This window comes from Scyliorhinus canicula, chromosome 8 (genome assembly GCF_902713615.1).
Source record: "Scyliorhinus canicula chromosome 8, sScyCan1.1, whole genome shotgun sequence".
NCBI lineage: Eukaryota > Metazoa > Chordata > Chondrichthyes > Carcharhiniformes > Scyliorhinidae > Scyliorhinus > Scyliorhinus canicula.
Window position 1 is genome coordinate 51,707,339 of NC_052153.1, and position 19,899 is coordinate 51,727,237.

Genomic DNA, 19,899 nt, shown 5'->3' on the forward strand with positions numbered 1-19,899 from the left:
ATTAAACCATTAAGCTGAACCTTAGGGCATCAAGGGAAATTGATACAGAACGTTCATCTCTTTAAACCAAATGTCCCTTTGTTGCATTCTGCTGAAATGACTTCCACTGTAGTACAGCCCATCTGAACCTTTATTTGCTTTGTGAATGTTGACTGAATTTTGAAATTAACTTTTTTTCATTAAAAAAAAACGAGTACAACTGAAGCTAGAAAGGATTGTTTATCAAATAAAAAATAGTCTCAAATTAAATGTAGATCTCTTCTGGATTTGTTGTTACTAGGGCACCTCTACAATAGCCATCAGATAACACAAAAACTAGAGTATGGTTTGAAAATCTTCACCCCAGCCCTGTTCGCCCACCCAACAGTACTTAAGTGGGAGAAAATATCCCAGTGAATTTTATTTTGAGAAGTTGATCAAGTATCTGGTTCGGAATGGCATCGAACATGAAAGGATAAATAGAGAATCTTGAATGTTCAACATCCTGGTTCTTGAACAGCTGAAAGTATGGAAGTGACATTCCAAGGAATGGAACTACCTGGTTAAGGATTAATATTTAGGACATAAACTACAGATTTGTTTTATGAGAATGGAGTTTTGACAGATTTATTCTTAGGGATCAAAGGAGGAATTTTGCAGAACTTTTTGCACAGCTGCAGGGTGGAGGCAAAATTGGGCTCAATGGTATCTGTTTTGTTGGGTGCTATGTTACAAAATAGCATGTGGTTCATGCATATAACTCTGATATGTGGTGCACTGGAACGTATATTGGTAAAGAGGTAGTGCCTGTGCACACATTATTCTGTTCACTGGAAGTATGCAGAGCAAACAGATCATGATGCCAATTTGTGTGCAATGACAGAATTGGGGGCGAGTGGTACTGGAGAAATCTAAACAGAGCTCGGGTGAGCTCAAATGGATCAGAGTGAGCACACCTGCTGTATATCTCTGTCTAAGATCTATCTGGCTCAGACATTGAACTGGAATGCAAGTTAGAGATACTCCAACAAATGATGGAAGGGAGCAGTATCTGCACATTTTGCTCCTGACTTTGGTCATACCTGGTGGGTCAGAATGGGCTTGCTGTGATAGAGTGTACAGTGCAATAGGAATCCAGGTAAGATAAAGAATGAGGAACTGATCATATCCATTCAGATATTTGCTATGTCTGAGGATAAGGAAGAAGAATATCAGAAGGACAGTTGTGGCACCTGGAACACAAAGCTGGTTCAAAAGTGGAAAGGGGAGAGCAAATGCCATTTGTAGGAGATCCAATATCAGGGACACAGATAGCATTCTCTGAAAGCATGATCAAGAAACATATAGCCCTGGGTCCCTCTGTTCCTGCACACTGTTTAAAATCGCACCCTTTAGTATTGCCTCTCCTTATTCTCCCTATAAAAATGAATAATTTCACACTTCTCTGCATTAAATTTCATCTGCCAAGTGTCTGCCCGTTCCACCAGCTTGTCTTTATTCTCCAAGTCGATCACCATTCCCTCTCAGCTCACAATACTTCCAAGGTTTTGCATTAATATTTACAGTACAGGAAGCGATCACTATGCTCGTTAACCAAAGGAAACTAACATTGAATCAGGGTCAGGGATTCAACAAAATGTAAGCAAAATAATAATCTTAAAAGTAATAATACCAAAGAATGAAAAAGAATGGACTGGATGGTTTCCGCCCCAGTGTTTTACAGGACATAGATGAGTAAACTATTGTTGTATTGCTTGGTTAAAATAATATCTGTTGTTATTGGTTGCAGATGATCTTGAAGAATACACGAGCCTTCGATGTAAAGTAAACAAATTTATTAAGTAACGATAAAACTAATATACGAGTTGACACTGTACTGAACTAACTCTAGAAATAAAGTAAGGAGATACAGTAGTCCCCTGTTATAACGCGGGTGTTGGGGTCCAAGGCAGCCACCCGCGTTGCATCCGAGCCACGGATATCCACGATGCGGGTTTTAAATTTATTAAAAAATCTATGCATGCGCTTCCCATTGTGAGTCTACGGGGGGCGGGGGGAGAGGTCAGACCCCCGTAGACTCACAATGGGAAGCGCATGCGTAGATTTTAAAATAAATTTAAAACCCCCATCGTGGATCTAATTAAAACAAGCTCTCTGATTGCCACAGAATGAGGCTGGGAGTTATTCCAGAGGGAAACCCACAGAAATTTACAAGGAACTCTGGTGGGTTTCACCAAACTGGAGGAAAGGATTGCCTTTCAAAAATATGTTCTGACCGCCACCGGTTTAAAGAACCTGTCTGCTGTGCAGGGTTGAGGCAGCTGTAGCTCTGCACTATCCACTTCCGGACGCTGTGTGAGCTGCTCCTCTCTCACTGAATCTCCCTCCAATCAGCCGGCAGTGTCAACTTCAGCGGCCGGCTCACTTTGATCCGGAGAGGGAAGCTGACAGTTGGGGTCCATAAGCCCCCCCCGCCGTATATCGCGAACTGCGGTATTGCGGAGCGCGGTATAACGGGGGACTACTGTATAACTATATAAACTGTATCTGAACTACACGTCGTACCTGGGCTGTGATCTAACTATACTATACAGTACTATTTTCTCTCCCGACAGATGCTGCCAGACCGGCTGAGATTTTCCAGCATTTTCTCTTTCGTATACTATACTACTGCTTTCTAGCTACTCCTGTGTGGAAAGAGAGACCAAGATCCTTTGGGAGCTCAGTTATATAGTGTGATCTGGTGGTGCCCTCTAGTGGTAGTGCCACAGCTAAGTGATTAACCCTTTAGTTACATGTCTGTCTACATTTCTGGGGTTTATAATTAAGAATGGAGCAACTTGACACCTTGGAAGTTTTCTGTTGACCAGAGTAAGCCAGCATGAATTTATGAATAGGTCATGCCTGACAAACCTGTTTGAGTTTTTTTCCCCCCCAAGAGGTTAGTGGACAGGGAAATGTCTGTGGATGTTATTCATAGAAAGCATTTGATAAAGTTCTTCATCAGAGACTGTTAGCTAAAGTTGAAGCCCATGGGAATTGAAGGCAAATTATGGAACTGGTTTGGAAACTGACCGAGGCACTGGGGATTACTGATCAATGGAAGGTACTCTATTTGGCTGGATATGACTTGTGGTTTCCTGCAAGGATCTATGTCCCCCCCCCCCAACTCCTTTAAGAGATGCAGGCTAGTTTTAGGAGTTTTAGGTAGTGCAACTTAATAATGACGTTTGGCACAGTTAATGCTGGCTTCATTCAAAAATTATGCGCAGGCAGCATGAAGTTATTATGAGGAAGTTATTACATGGAAGAAGTGTGGATGGGTTAATGACCCAGGGGCTGTTTAGCACACTGATCTAAATTGCTGGCTTTTAAAGCAGACCAAGCAGGCCAGCAGCATGGTTCGATTCCCGTAACAGCCTCCCCGAACAGGCGCCGGAATGTGGCGACTAGGGGCTTTTCACAGTAACTTCATTGAAGCCTACTCGTGACAATAAGCGATTTTCATTTCATTTCATTTTTCACATTGTGATCCCTGCACCTAATTTGGGGACTAAGTTTAACCAAAGGGGTTTAGAGTGTTGAATGATCTTTTGTCTGTGCATATTGCACTGTGGAGGCCAGAGGGTGTCAGAAATGGCAGACAGTCAGGTGCAGTGCACTCCTACTCTTCATAAATGTTGTGCTAACAAATTTAAATTATTTAAATGGGAATTCAGTTCCTAAAAATAGAATTATTTGATAATTTGAATTGTGAACTTTCAACAGAGTAAATGAGGCAAATGAAACCAGCCCAGTTGGCTGGTTTCAGTCTGGATTTGTCAAAAATATAGTTGGAGTAGAGTTATAAATGGTCACTTTATCTTGAAACGGCTTTGAAGCAATTAACATACCATACTAATATTGAGTGATTGCACATGCACCAGTTACTCATGTTTGGAAACATCCTGTAAAGCAATTACATTTCAAAAATCTGCTTCGGCAAATTCAAAACTAGTATCAGAATGAATCAATACAATTAACAAATGCAAACAAATAATATGGAAGGAGTTTGCTGTAGCTGACCCAGAATAATTAGCAAAACATGAAATGGAACTTTAGTTGCTGCAGAAATAAATGAAACACATGATGGCTGAAGATATAGTCCACTGCTCCTTGCTAAAAATGCAAAATTAAAACTCAGTTTTAGTTGAAGTACCTAGTAACTTACTTCCTACAGCAGACATGCTATTTCACGGTAAGTGATCATGATCGCTTGAAATTTCACTATGAAAAATAGATGCCATAAGGTTGTGATAAAGCAAAAAATCCTCCCTGAATATTGAACACAACATAAAAACATTGGCAGGAATTGCCCTATTATAGCATGAAAGATAAATCTGTACAAAAGAATGGTTTTATCAGGACTCTAAGTAACCAAGACAACACAAGGAACCATTTATGTTACGTACGAGGAGTATTAACTCTGGGAGGCAAATTCTTACCTCTGTCACCAAACTGGACATACTTTTTTTTGAGCGTTTAAAGAACACAGATAACTCTGTAATGCAGTCCTCATCGAGATGGCCAATCTACAAGTTAAAACATTCAGGAAGGAAAATAAGATTAATATAATACAGGAGGTGTGTGCAATGACTGAAAGCACAAACTGCATCCTGCAATTCATAAGCACAAGTAGATTATTAAAGCTTTGCTCCTTAGAAATATTGCATGACTAAATATTGTTTAATATACCTAGTTGTGTTCTTAACTGTTGACTCTGTTTCTGTTATATTTTGTACCTTACAGCATCGGTTTTATATCATATCGTTATAAATGAAAAAGTTGTCAATAAAAATATTTTTATTAAAAATACCTAGTTGGTGCAATGAAAGAATGAAGGCAAATACCACTTATGCTTTAAGTAGAGGCACAATTCTTTAAAAATGAAATAAAAAGTGGATAAAGATGTAAAAACAAATAACATAGGGTCCTAAGGTTCAGTTAAAAAGAGGAGTAAAGCGGGAAAGAGGTCATTTCTAACACTAAACAAACCTATGGCAGTTAGAACATGGTTTCCAGTTTTGGATGCCTTATCTTTAAAAATGACAAGGCAAAGAAACAGCAGAGAACAGAAAGATTTACCATGATCATGCCGGGGTGAGATGCTCTAGTTATGACTGGAATATAGAGAAACTAGGATTCCCTTTCACTAGAATACAGAATGGTAACAGTGGATTGATATAAAAGAGGTTAATAAGGTAAATTGATAAACTCTATTTCCATGAATTGGTGAGTTGAGAACAATTATGTTTATATAATAACTTTAATTTAGAAAAATATCCTGAGACACTTAGATGGCAGAAATTGAACATTGAGGGCAAGTTTAGAACTCTTTTTATTCAGGACTGGTTAGAACAAGGAATGCCCTGAGAAGCAAAATCCATGTTAACTTGAAAAAAAAAAATTAAATTGTAAAATGTATATAGAAAAGACAGGAGAACGAACTAAGTGAAGGTACTACTTTTGAGAGTCGATGTAGAAATAATGAACAGAATGGAACTCATCTATGCTGTGAAATTATTTGATTCTATGAGCTTCTCACTTAATTCAAATTTGAGTTGACACATTTGTGTCTGAGAAAATTGTTCACTTATTCACTGAACTCTTCTTTTCATCCCAACCATTTTATTTTACTGGCAGATTGGGTTCAAAAATTTCTTCTCAAGCAAACACATATTGGTGCTGACATCACAACTTTCGTATCATATTGCTACAAATTACAACTGGGAACATTTACAGATTCTTTAGTTAGATTATTACAGATAATCTTGCTCATTCACTGGATAGTGCATATTAAGGACAAAGGGCTCCTGTCAGAAGGTCCGTTGAAAGTAACTTTTTTGAAGTCATGTTTCATGGATTACATTGGTAGGTTTGTCAAGGGGAAAGTCTACATTCACAGTGCATCTTTCCCAGTTTGTCCACTGGAATTTGCACTGGCTGGTCCTATTTGCCTTGGTTCTAGTGATGAAAGTTGCAATACACTCCAGTATCATAGTTCCACAGGAGCAGGGTGAAAATGGTTTTCCTTGGTGTGCCTCTAGGGTGCACACTTTTTTTCCACAGCAGCTGGAAGTTTCTTTTCATACATTTATGTTATTTTTACTATCTGTTTTGTTACTAAGTATTTGTTCCTTCCCAATTGCCAGGATTTGTGATTTAAAACTAAAAAATTTATGCAACCTCTTGCTTCTTCAGTTGTTCATGGCTTTCTGTTTTGGCAAGTAAAGCTCTCAAACATATAAACCAGACCTGTAAAGCAATTTCATTTTGCACACCCCTGACTGATCTATCATTTTAGCCATTAACAGATTTTCCTGGTTTACCGTGGATAGTCTCAGTCGCATCCCATTGAAATCAATCTTAACCCAAATCTAGAATCCTATTAGCTGTTTCACATTTTCCCTTTCAAACACCATCTTGAACTCGATCATATCTTATGCTGCCATTGAGATAAATGAACATTCATTGTAGGTTAACTATATGGAGTTGGAAGAACAGGAATGAGGGGCTAAATTGCCTACTCCTTTGTTTACTCATTGCTATATTTAATAAAAGGTACCCTCTTGTTGGCTCTAGGTTGCTTCAAGGAAACTTCAGTACCTTAGATGCACAAAACCAATTTATTTCAACAGGAAGAGAGAAATAATTTATTTCAAATTCAGGCACAATGTTACTTAGGCTACAACAGCAAAGCTAAAAAAAATACTCATGTGGTTGCAAGATTACAAATAATTATACAATTACATAATGGTACAATAATTTAGAATCCTCATTCATTATACTAGTCCCCAATGACCAGTGAATCTTTGAAACACAAATGCAAAGGAAATTAACAGCTTAAAGTAATCAAGTACTTAAATGAACTTCAAACTCGGTGTTAGTTTACAAGCAGATTTTACCCATTACATTTTGAAATGGCAAGTGCTCCTTCCAGTGGCAGAAAAGGGTAACTTCAATAATCTGGAAAATGATGTCTGCAAAATGTTCCAGTACCCATTTTGAGAGAGTAAAAGTGGGCTTCCCACCTGTTTCTAAAAAGCCAAAGTGGCACAAACTCTCTGCTACAATATTAAGACTATGCTTGAGTCTTGGAGAGAGGTGCAGTCATCGGCATGCATTCAACTGTCATTAAATAATTTATAATGATGACAGATGAGGACTGATTAAGGCATGTAGGTGGAGGTCACATGTTTAGTGGCTCCGACCAGATGTGTCTTTTTTAATGGTCTTTACGCCCAGTTTTTGGGAAAATCTTTATCTGAGAAGTTGTGGGAAAGTCTGAGCCATTACAAGAATGTCAACAAGCGGAAAAAAAGAACCTAGGGACAAAGGGAGTGAACGAAAGTCCGCCGTCAAACATGGCGAGGAGTTCAGCAGGAGAAAAGATGGCGGTAGAGAACTCGTCGGGTGGGGCTGCGCCTGTCACAGGGGGAAAAGATGGCTGAAGTGATGGATGGGGAGTTTGAGTGGCTATTCTCAAATTATTTTGAAATACACCAGACAGAGATGATGACCTTGCTGAAAGAATGGTGGGTGAGACTCTTGCCCCAATGAGAGAGAAGTTGGTGAAGACTTTGACGGTGGTGTGGGAGCAAGGAGAGAAACCGAAGGGGATAGAGGAGGCATTGTCGGACCATTGCGACCAGTTCACCTCGGTTGGGGAGTAGTTGTGGAAGGTGGCAGAGATCAACTGAGGATGAGAGCAGAAGTAGAAGACCTGGAGAATAGGACACAAAGGCAGAATTTGAGGATCGTAGGTGTGCCTGAGGAGGTGGAGGGCCGGAGGCCTAAACAGTACTTTGTCGAGTTGCTGGCGAAGTTGATGGGGGAGGGGAAAGGACTACTCCTATTGCGAATTGGACAGGACCTACCGGTCGCTCTGGCCGAAATCAAGAACAAATGAGCTGCCGAGAGCTGTGATTGTCTGCTTTCACAATTTCCAAGTGAAGGAGAAGGTGCTGAGGTGGGCGAAGCAGAAGCGAGAGGTGGTGGAGTGGGACGGCAATAATATACATACATACCAAGATCTGACGACAGAGTAGGCGGGGCGATGGGCGCCATTCGGTCGGGCTAAGGCGGCGTTATATAAACGCAACGTGCAGTTTGGTGTGGTCTGCCCTACGAAGCTAAGGGTCACACATAACGGCAGGGACTACTACTTTGAGACATTGGAGGAGGCATTTGTGAAGGTAGAAGGCCTGAGACTGGACTGAGTTTGGACTTTTGACTGTTTTTGACTGAGTTTTCCGTTATGTTATTCTTTCCCTTAATGAATGTTATGGTTAACTGTTTTGTGTAAAAGATGTTTGAGCTGGGGAGGATGTTTGGGATTTAAGGTTGTTGAATTTTGCGGCTTGTTTGGATGTAGGGTGCTGGGAGTTTGGAAGGGGTGGGTGTGAGGGCTTTGGGGGTTGTGTGTTTTTTTGACGTGGGGAAGGGGGCTCCGCTGCTGCGCCAGCAAACGCAATGTTGGCTAGTGATCAGGAGCAAGATGGGGAGAGGGTTTGTGGTTATTGGAACCTGTATGGGCAAGTTTCAATGCGCCGGGGAGGTGTGAATGGTGGGGGAACTGGGTGAGAAGTTTGCAAGAAGTGGCTGGGTGGTTTCTGGGAAGGGGTGACGTTGACTAGAGCTGGGTCTTGCCTGCTAGGTAGGACCGAGGGGATGGTCCTGGCGGGCAGGAAGGACGGACGGGGGTTGGGGTGGGTGAGACAGCTGGGCCCGGGGGGGGGGGGGGGGGGGGGGGGGGGGGGGGGGGGGGGGGGGGGGGGGAGAAAATCGGTGGGCAAAGGGGTGCTAGTGGCATACTGGATTTGGATACTGACCAGTTGATATTCTGGGTGGGGTGGGGGAACGGGACACAATGGTGAACAGGTTCTCGCCACTCTCACTGGTCCCTTTGGGGCGGGCAAAGATGTTGGCTGGGTTCATGAAGGAGGTGAGAGGGGTGGATGCGTGGAGCTTTTAAAACCACAAGATAGGGAGTACTCGTTCTTTTCGCCGGTGCACAAGGTGTACTCAAGGATTAACTTTTTTGTGGTGGGGAAGGTGCTGAGTAAAGGAGGCAGAGTATTTAGCAATCATGATATCAGACCATGCTCCGCTCCGGATGGATGTGATCTTAGAGAAGGGTTCAGCCCAAGGTCGGTGAGGAGGCTAGATGTGGGTCTGATAGCAGACCCGAACTTTTACACAATAATGGGAAAGGTGATTGAGGTGTATGTGGGGTTTAACCGGAATGGGAGGTCTCGCCGGCAGTGGTCTGGGAGGCAATAAAGGCGGTGGTGAGGGACAAGGTCATTTCATTCAAGGCAAAGGTAGACAGGGAGGTTTTGGAGCTAGACGGTAGACGTGAAGGGAACCCGGAGCTAGGGCTTTTGGTGAGGAGGAAGGAGTTGTAGACAAAGTTTGATCTTTTATCCACGGGGAGGGCAATTTGGTAGCTGAGGCGAGCTTCGGAGTATGGTGAAAAGGCCAGTCGATTGCTGGCAGGACAGCTCAGTTAGCAAACAGCAGCAAGGGAGATCGTGCAGATTAGGGATGAAATGGGTGGGTTGGTGATGGCACCTGAGCAGGTCAATAAGGTGTTTGAAGACTCTTATGAGCGCTTGTACATGTTGGAGCTGCCTGAGGATGAGTTGGAAATAAGGGAATTTCTGGAGCGACTGGAGTGTCCAGAGGTGGGAGGGGGAGGAACGGGCGGGATTGGAGAAACCAATGCGGGTGGAAGAAGTGCAAGCGGTGACAGGGAAGATGCAGTCGGGCAAGGTCCCGGGGCCATATGCGTTCCCGGTGGAATTTTATAAACAATTCAAGGATAAGTTGGCACCGCTGATAGGGTTAGAAATGTTTGAGGATGCGATGATTAGGGGAGTATTGCCGGAGACAATGGGACAGGCACCCATCTCACTATTACTTAAAAAGGAGAAGAATCCAGTCGCGTGTGGGTCGTACAGGCCCATTTCTCGACTGAATGTCGATGCCAAGATATTGGCGAATGTGTTGGCAGAGGTTGGAGGAGTGCCTTCCGAAGGTGATGAGGAGGATCAGACGGGGTTTGTCAAGGGCAGGCAGCTGTCGTCGAATGTGCGGAGGCTGCTGTATGTGGTGCTTCTCCTGCAGAAGGAAGGGAGCTGGAGGTGGTGGTGGCACAAGATACAGAGAAGGCATCTGACAAAGTCAAGTGGAGTTATTTGTTTGCGGTGCTGGAGAAGTTTGGGATGGAGCCTAAGTTTGTGGCATGAGTGAAATTGTTGTACAAGGATCTGAAAGCATGTGTGCTGACGAATGATATGAGTCCAGGATACTTTCCACTATTTTGGGGAACGAGGCAGGAATGCCCAAGGTCCCGTCTTTGTTCGCACTGGCGATTGAGCCCTTGGCCATTGCGCTGAGGGGTTTGGACATATGTAAGGGGATAGTGAGGGAGGTGGAGCATAGGGCATCTCTGTACGTGGACGATTTGCTGCTGTACATCTCGCACTCGAGCTCGTCAGTGAGGGGTATAATGGGGTTTCTAAGGAAATTTGGGGCGTTTTCAGAGTACAAGTTAAATTTAGAGAAAAGCAAATATTTTGTGGTGCCTTCTCCAGGTACAGGGGCGGGAGTGTTGCCATTTTGGGTAACGACAACTCATTCTAGGTATTTGGGGTTCAGGTGGCACGGGACTAGGCATGACTTCGTAAGCTTAAATTTCACGAGCCTGGTGGGGAAGGTGAAGGAGGACTTGGTACGATGGGATAGTCTCCCCACGTCGTTGGCAGGTCGGGTGCAGGCAGTAAAAAATGAACATTCTGCCACGGTTCCTGTGTCTGTCAGTCTTTTTGCCAAAGTCATTCTTTAGAGGAGTGGATAGGCTGGTCTCGTCTTTTGTGTGGGCAGGGGAAGGTGTCCAGGATAAGGAAAGCGGTGCCCCAAAGTGGGAAGTAATCAGGGGTGGGGATTGGCCCTTCTAAACCTGTTAACTATTACTGGGCGGCGAATGCAGAGAAGGTGTGGAATTGGAGTACAGGCACTGAGGCTTTGAGGGTGTGGAAGGAGGTGGATTCTTGTGAAAGGAACAGGGTTGCTGGAACTGGCAATGGCGCCGCTACCATTCGCCACGGGGAGTTCTGTGGTGGTAGCCACACTGAAGATCTAGAGGTAATTCCGACAGCGCTTTAGCTTGAGGGCAGGTTCAAGGGTGATAAGAGGGAACCATGGGTTTGAGCAAGGGAGGATGGATGCAAGGTTCGGGAATGGGAGGAGAGAGGGGGTGAAAGAGATATTTTTGGAGGGGCGGTACGCAAGCTTGGAGGAGTTGGGATGACGTTTGGGCTCTAGTGTGAGGAGGGCTTCAGATATATGCAGGTTCGGAATTTTGCAAGAAAGGTCTTCCGGAACTTTCCGGTGGCACTGTCGTCCTTGCTGCTAGAAGAGGTGCTGTCGGTGGGGCCTAGAGGGTTGGGTCATTTTAACGATCTACTGTATGATCAAGGAGGATAAGGTGCCTATGGAAGAGATTAAGGCCAAGTGGGAGGAAGATGTGGGGATGGTGTTGAGGAGGGATTGTGGTGCGAAGGGTCAATGCTTCAACCCCGTACGCGAGGCTGGGGTTGATTCAATTAAAAGTGGTCTACGGGCTCCCTTAATGAAGGTGAGAATGAGCCAGTTCATTGAAGGGGTGGAGGATAGCTGCGAGCGGTGTGGAGAGGCCCAGCCAATCACGTCCATATGTTTTGGTCCTGCCCAAATTTGGAGAAATTTTGGGTGTCGATTTGCCGCACCACATCAGAGTGGATTTGGAGCCGGTCCCCGGGGTGTTAGACCTGCTGGATTTGTAGATGGGTGTGGAGGCAGACGTCTTGGCCTTCGCCTCAATGATTGATCACAGGGGGGTCCTGTTGGGGTGGAAGTCAGCTTCTCCCCCCACTGTGCCTCGGGTGTGGCTGGGGGATCTAATGGAGGTATTTGGAGAAGGCAAAATTTGCTCTGAGGGGGGCAAATTAAGGGTTCCACAAAATATGGGGTTTGTTTGTCTTGCACGTTGGGGATCTGGTTGCCGTCAAGGGGGCTGTGTGAGGATTGTGTCTATTTGCTGTAAAAATGTTAAAATGTTGACAATCTGACTAAATTTTTAAAATAATAAAATGATTACAGATTTATTTCTGATTCTAAAAGTTTCAATCTAGTCAAGCCACTCTTTGGGAAAGTTCATTTGGTGTCAGATTTGAAAAACAAATGGCCAACTTTTATAGGCTATTGTCTGATTTGTAGCAAAAAGTTTGTGAGTGAAGATTTTTAAATGAACAAAATCCTGGGAGACACCCATTAATAACCATGAAGATTGCAATTATGGAACTTATTAAATGCCAATGTTATCCTGAAAGTCAACATTGCTGCTTTTAAATTTAGGAAATGGATCTGAAAGTCAGACATCAATTTAGTGTAGAAACTTCATTAATTAGGAATTATACCGTAAACACAAAATACAGAGAGCACATTTTGCCTTGGAACACTCACTGGATATCTGGTGTGCCAGTCAACTGGGCAGCTGTAATCTTGTATTAGCCAAGGGTGACTGATAAGATGTTTTATTGTGATGCGTTTCTTTGGATCCACCTGTTGAAAGGAATCAGAACTGTTACAGGCATCAGAATATATTTCAAAATGCGAAGTAAATCAAACAGAACTCATTTAACATCCAACTCATTAGCAGTATTAAGCTCCAACACAATGATAGCTGCTGAAGATTTAGTAACATGCAAACTGATGATATATTCAGAGAATTCATCCCAAGACTCTGTCAACTGGGAAACATTGTCAGTAGCTGGTGTTTGCCTACATCACAGAATCAGATAATTGGTACGGCGCAGTAGGAGGCTATTTGGCCAATCATGTTTGCACCGGTGCTCCCAACGAGCATCATGGCTCAGTGCCATTCCCCTGCCTTTTCCTCCATATCCTTGCACATTTCTTGAATAGAAACAATCACCTAATGTCTTCTTGAATGCCTCGATTAAACCTATCTCCACCATGTTTCCAGGCAGTGCATTCCACACACTAATCGCTGGTCATGCAAATTTCCCCCCCCCCCCCCCCCTCACTCACATTTGCTTCTTCCGCAAATAACTAAATCTGTGCCTTTTGTTCTTGATCCTTTTACAAGTGGGAACAGTTTCTCCCTATCCACTTGGTCCAGCCCCAACATGATTTTGAACATCTCTAGCAAATCTCATCTTCACCTTCTCTCCATTCTTGTAAACCCCTTCTGCACTCTCTCCAATGCATTTACATCCTTCCTACGGTGAGGCGGCCAGAACTGTACACAATACTCCAGTTGACGTCTAACTCGTGTCTCGTGTAAATTCAGCATAACCTCCTTGCTCTTGTACTCTATCCAGTCATAACTCCAGCAGCATTTTGCTCTTTGAATTAATTTGAGACATTTCAATGAAGATACTACATAAATGCTAGCATTACACTTCATTTAATATTTTATTTAAATAAACAGTTATACATTTAAAAGGATTGTAAAGAGAAAAAAAATCATCTATTTGCTTTAAATGCAGCATCAAGCATCAAAAGATTTACTCTTGCTTGATGTTATTACTTATAGTGTAGATGTTGAAAATGTAACAAATGTATTGGTTAAATTAATCCAGTGCCTGAAACTTGACTTTTGTTTAATCATAAATTAGGTTTAGGCTGTCACCAAAGATAACATCATGTCTAATTTCCATGACTATTAATTCAGGTGGACGTGGCTATGACATTAATATAATAACGACAGGGAGACAGAATAACTCAAATGCCCTTACATTTAATATTACTCAAAATTCTAATTCAATTTCACGTGGAAATAATCCACCAGGCAAATTAACTGATGTAAACCCTGTCCTTCCAGTAACTCTGGGTGGGTTATTCATTCCTAGGACTGTCACAGCTCGATCCAATCCTGTCCATATTCATTCAATCATTCATTCCCCCATTCAGACTGTGTATCGAATCCAACTCAGACACCCGCTTTGCCCAGAAGCATGCAACTCAACTGTGGATCAATTCTGGAGCATTCTTGGGATGCTCAGTTTACCATAACACTGTGCATTTACTCTTGAGCTAGGAAGAAATCTCATAGCATGGCCAGAAACCAATAATAATCACTTAAGGCCAATCTCCATTCAATTAATGAGAGTGACTCCCTATTTAACGGTCACCCGTAATCTAATCGCCTCCCGAGTGGTCACGCGGGCGCTGATTAATACATCTCTTTAAAAACGCGAAGCTGGCGGAAGGGGCGGTGTTGGAGGAGGAGGAAGAGGAACATGTGGCCACGTCCAAGGAGGCGCTGGACCAGGAGGGGCTGGAGGATGAGCTTGGAGAGGACACGGGGGACCAACCCTAATGCTTTATATGTGGTGTGCTCTAAGTGTCGGAGATGTCAATAATTGGGTAACATCCTTGCAAATAGGTTATTTAAATGGAGGAATCAAAATGCCTTTTACAAATAAAGCGATCCAAACAGATACGGACACACACTAAGATGGCTACTTTGGATCCTTCTTCGGTGTTCAAAACACAGTACAATCCCCAAGGCAACTCCGCAGAAAAAAAAAAATGAATGATCTATTAATACCTTAGATTAAATGGTCAGGTAAGTGGCTCAAGTCAGTTTTGCCAAAGGAGATAAAATGAAATCCTCTATTTAAAAAAAAAATCACACAAATGTAAAGTAGTTTAGTACAAAGTGATCTGTTGGAACCTACATTCTTGTGAATGTTAGATTTCCGGCCATGCAGCTACTGCACAGACTAAATCTTCAAAATGTCAGTCTCTAACCACATGGAGTCTTGAAGGTTTCTTGGCTGGAATGTGAGGGTTGTCTTGTGGTCTAATAATTGGGTTATCTTACATAATCTTTTGCATGGTGAAATTCACAAGTGTAGAAGATTTTAGTTTAGATGGGCAGCATGGTCGGCACAGGCTTGGAGGGCCGAAGGGCCTGTTCCTGTGCTGTACTTTTCTTTGTTCTTTGTTGCCTCTCTGTATTTCATTTTTTGAGAACTCATCTTTTGGAAGGTGAAGAACTTTGGCACTGCTCATGATAGATAGTGTTGAGTGACTCAATGATTATTAATGCCACCAAGCTACACCAACAAAAGGAAAGAGTCTAGAACTTCATGAGTCTTATTTAAAATAGCACCTTTGGAGGAAATCATTTTTTCAGGATTTTTAAAATACTTTCAAATCAATTCCAAAGGTAACTGGTGCAAGAGAATCCTACCTGTAACATTTGATTCAAAACCAGTACACCTGTAGGCGAGAGCCATTTAGGTACATTATATTTTCCCCTCTGTAAAAGTAACAAATGTACAGTTTTTAAAAACCTTGCATTACAGCGTCTTCCTTAACTGACATTATTCATACAGTTCTTCCCATTTCAAACTTCACAAAATAAATAGAAGATAAAGATAAGGGGCCACTGAATGTAAAGCGCTAAATGTAAAGAAGAGCTCTTTATAATTTAAAAATTGCTCTGGACTCAGAAGGGAGATTGATCATTGTAAAAAAGGAGAGAGGTGAAAACCTGATTAAAATTGGTCAACAGAAAATTGGAGAATTGAAAGTCCGACATGTTAATCTTCCATATGAACGCTTTTGTCTACCAAGATTTCACGTCGGGAATGCAACCTCACATTCATGATAAACTATCTTCTGGCACAAAATGGAAGCAGCTGTCAGCCAGGAGACCAGCATCTGATATTATTTAAGAATTAAAATTCAGAAACAATGTGACACTGACATTATGTTTGTCATCTGCTGTTCCTTGAGTGCTGTATACTCAAAGATAAAAGTGGTCAACAGAGCTTAATGCGCAAGGTAAACATCTGTAAATCTGAACTCTATAGAGTTTCTGTATTTTTAGCATGCATTCAGTTTTCTGACTCTTAGATTCAAGGAGGGTTAACATATGAGAATCTTCCTGAAAAGTCTCAAGGAGCAACATCCTCTGGCACTCGCTGAGAAAACGTCTTGAAAGTATCAGATTATGATTTAAACTTTAAAAAAAATTTTTTTGCTAATATTTGGGCCTCCACCAGAACATGGGCAGGTGGAAGAGTAGCGTGAAGCACTCCGGCGTCGGGCCTCCCCAAAGGTGCGGAATTCTCCACACCTTTAGGGGCTAGGCCCGTGCCAGAGTGGCTCCCGCTCCGCCGGCCGGCGCCAACGGCCTTTGGCACCCCGCCAGGCGGGGCTGAAAGGCCTTCGCTGGCCGGCGGAAGTCCACGCATGCGCCGGTGCATCAGCGGCCGCTGACGTCATACCGGCGCAGGCGCAGCGGAGGGGGTTCTCTTCCACCCTCGCCATGGTGAAGGCCATGGCGGGGCGGAAGAAAAAGAGTGCCACCACGGCGCAGGCCCGCCCGCCGATCGGTGGGCCCCGATCAGGGGCCAGGCCACCGTGGGGGCACCCCCCGGCAGATCGCCCCGCGCCCCCCCCCAGGACCCCGGTGCCCGCTCACGCCGCCAATCCCGCCGGCACCATACGTGCTTTGATTCCCGCTGGCGGGAACAGCCTGTCAGCTGCGGGACTTCGGCCCATCGCGGGCCGGAGAATCGCCGCGGGGGGCCCGCCGACCGGCGCGATTCCCGCCCCCGCCGATTCCTGGGTGGCGGAGAATTCGGGCCACAACGGGGGCGGGATTGACGCCGATTCCTTGGTGGGATATTGTTCCATGGTTCCCTCTGGTGCTTCACCCAAACAACCCTTAATCATAAGCATACTTTTCAGAGTGTCAATAACCTATTCAGCCATGCGTGCACAAACAATTTCTTCAGTTCTGGTTTAAAGGTCCACCAGAATGTAGTTGCATAGATCTTTTAGCATTATGAATTAATTATCCAAGGGACTACAATTTTGAATATAATGTTGCCTTGGCATTTGAACTGCAAGTTGAACAGCCCAAACATGGCAATAAAGCTGCAAAACTTAATGCAGTGGCTAAAATATAATATCATGCACATCAACAATGGAGAAAGAATGAGAATAAAGTGAATGCAAGATTGTGTTTACATAAAACAGATGATGCAAAAAAAATACATACCATGATTTTCTTATACAGAGTCATCACATTATCATCATCAAATGGGAGAAATCCACAGAGAAGTGCATACAAAAGAACCCCCATGCTCCAGATATCTGCCTATTAAAGAAAACCATAGAAAAAGTTGGAGTTTAAAATATCTTAATTGAAGCAAAGGACTGAAGCAGATATACCATAACTTAAGCATTTTCATTAAGTGATAATCATAATGTTTTGTAGCCCAATTAATCCTCATCATGTAATCGCTTAATTCAAGTTAAATCACTATCATATTGTTTGAAGATTAACTGTTGAGCCAAATCATAAGGCTAATTTTCTACTTAAGGAACGGTTAGACAAAAAAAAGTGTTCAATCTTCATCCAGTTTTCCGTTGGTCATTCTGATAATCACATGATGTAAATGTAAAATGTCACAGTTCCAGGGGACTGTAGGCTGCTCTCTTCTTTGAGAGCTGACTGGTGGTGATTTAACTGGAGGGTCACCACACTTCAGGCAAGGGACAAAATTGAGACGGCAGTCTTTTCACGAATAACCTCAGCTGGTATGGGAATTGAACCCTCGCTGTTGGCATCGTTCTGCATCTCGCACCAGTCGTCCAGCCAACTGAACTAACCGACCTCCCAGTCACATAATAGAACAATAATGGAGTAGTTGACTAATCACAGCATTCAGTTTCTATCTTGGCGTCTACAATAGACCAAAACACAAGGTGAGGAGAACCCCAGTGTAATTTATGTATATAGTCAGGTTAGTGAAGGGCTAATAATTACATCTGTGTAAATCAAACACTAGAGGGCGTTACTACTTCTCTGTATTTAAGACAGTCTCTCAGGGAATTCTGGGAATAGTACAAGGAGAAGCATGGTGAAAGCACAAGAAGAAGCTTAGTGTAGTTAGAGATAGCACGACGTTAGATCATGGTGTGGTTAGTGACTAGATATAAAATTGAGTACTGTAAGACAGGTTCAATATCATTTAATTATTATATGTAGCTGAATAGACTGTTCGAACTTCATTTAATTAGCAGTATAATAATAAATTAGTTTTGTTTCAATCTTTTGATTGGTATATTCTTTGTCAACACTACATCGTTTCATTCTGGAAGAAAGGACAAAGAATACAACATATTATCAATCATGGTAATATAACACCCAGTCTAGAAGTTTTCAAACTACAAGTACAAAGCCAGCTGCTTCAATGTATCCACCATTTAATTCTGTTTCAAATTACTTATGTACTGATACTAAAATATTTTTTGAAACCAATTTAATTTGTATTATACGAATTAAAACTCTTAGCTTCCACCAACGTCTGAGGCACCGCTTTTAGTACTCGCTCTCTGAAACAATATTTCCACAAATTAATTTTGAACTCGTCTCCCTTCAAGTGTAGACTGTGTGCTCTGGTTATACTGTACTGGACAAGGTAAAACAGCTTGGCATGTTGTACGCTATGTAGGCCCGTAGTCCCTTTAGCCAGATCGGCCGACAGCTCTCCACTGCAGGACTTCGCCCTGGAATCTCACCCTACTCGAGTGTAAATTTGCTGCGGGACAATAGCTCTAATATACTTTAGTACTTCAGTGAGAAAACACAGAACAATTGATACATTGTAATCACACAAATGAAAATTGGTAGAATTACCTATTTTGACTTAAAATTTATATATTTTTTCATCCTTACAGCTGATTTACTTTACACGCTGCGCTGAGCATTTTTGCATGGCTCTAATTTTGTCAGGCAGGGTCTCCCAGATTCTTTATTTTCATGCGTGTTATTGTCTTTCAATTTAACTAATAGTTACGTGAAGCATTTTGTATCTCTCGACATTGAATTCCATCTACCACCTATCTGTCCAATTCTAATTAAAATCCTCCTGTGCTTTTCCAGTTTATCTTCGGATTTTACAATCTTTGTTAGTTTTGTGGGATCTAAAATGTCATCATTATGCTTGTGACTTGTACTTCCAGATCATTTAGAGATATTAAAGAGTTCTCAAAACAGGTTCCTTTGGGACCCCAGCACCATCCGTATTCTAACTGGTCAACAAATTAGGTATCCATTGTAAAATATTGCTCCTAATTTCCAATTTATTTTCAGTATCAGCTTTTCCAAAGGAACAATATCAAAAGCCTTCATAAAATCGTGTACAGCAGATACACCACGTTACCCCCATCAAGCTCCTTACCCTGAAAAGAAAAACAATTAAATTGATAAACCTGCCCTTCATTAACCCAAACTGCCCGCCTTATTTAAAAAAAAATTTTCCAATCAAAACGCAATTTAGCGTTGTCATTCCACATATCCTGCACCTTTTGAGTTGTGGGGTGAGACCCACGCAGACATGGGGAGAATGTGCACAGTCCACACAGACAGTGACCCGGGGCCGGGATCAAACCCAGGTCCTCGGCAACATGAGGCAGCAGTGTTAACCACTGCGCCACCGTGCCGCCTACTGTCTGTCTTATGAGGTTATTTCTATCCAGATGCTTCCGTTCAGTAAGAGTTCCAATAATTTCACCCATTATTGGCATCAGACTCACTGGTTTATACTTTCCTGTGTTACTTTGGCTATCTCTTTTTTTTAAAAAACGAGTAACATCCATCTCTCTCTAGTCAGTTATTTCCCGACGGTTTGTTTCAGAACTCTTGTAATTTACTTCCTTATTTCCTTAATGACCGTCTTATATATTTACCCAGCCCCGAAGATTTATTGATCTTAACTTTCAGATCTGTTTGACAATCAAGCTGATAGTAATGTGAAAGGTTGCAACTTAATTCTGCAACATCCT

At 42.6% G+C, this 19,899-nt stretch overlaps 1 protein-coding gene across 6 annotated transcripts in view; it reads right to left on the reverse strand.

Annotated features, from left to right (window-relative positions):
* melk (maternal embryonic leucine zipper kinase) overlaps window positions 1-19,899 on the reverse strand; it is a 126,175-nt gene that overhangs the window by 38,714 nt on the left and 67,562 nt on the right. For all 6 annotated transcript variants that reach the window (XM_038804558.1, XM_038804553.1, XM_038804554.1 and 3 more), the window contains 4 exons: window positions 17,108-17,206; window positions 15,287-15,355; window positions 12,526-12,624; window positions 4,464-4,550 (listed from right to left, as the gene is read on the reverse strand). In XM_038804558.1, coding sequence (XP_038660486.1) covers window positions 4,464-4,550; window positions 12,526-12,624; window positions 15,287-15,355; window positions 17,108-17,206 — 354 coding nt within the window. The remainder of the gene's footprint in view (window positions 1-4,463; window positions 4,551-12,525; window positions 12,625-15,286; window positions 15,356-17,107; window positions 17,207-19,899) is intronic.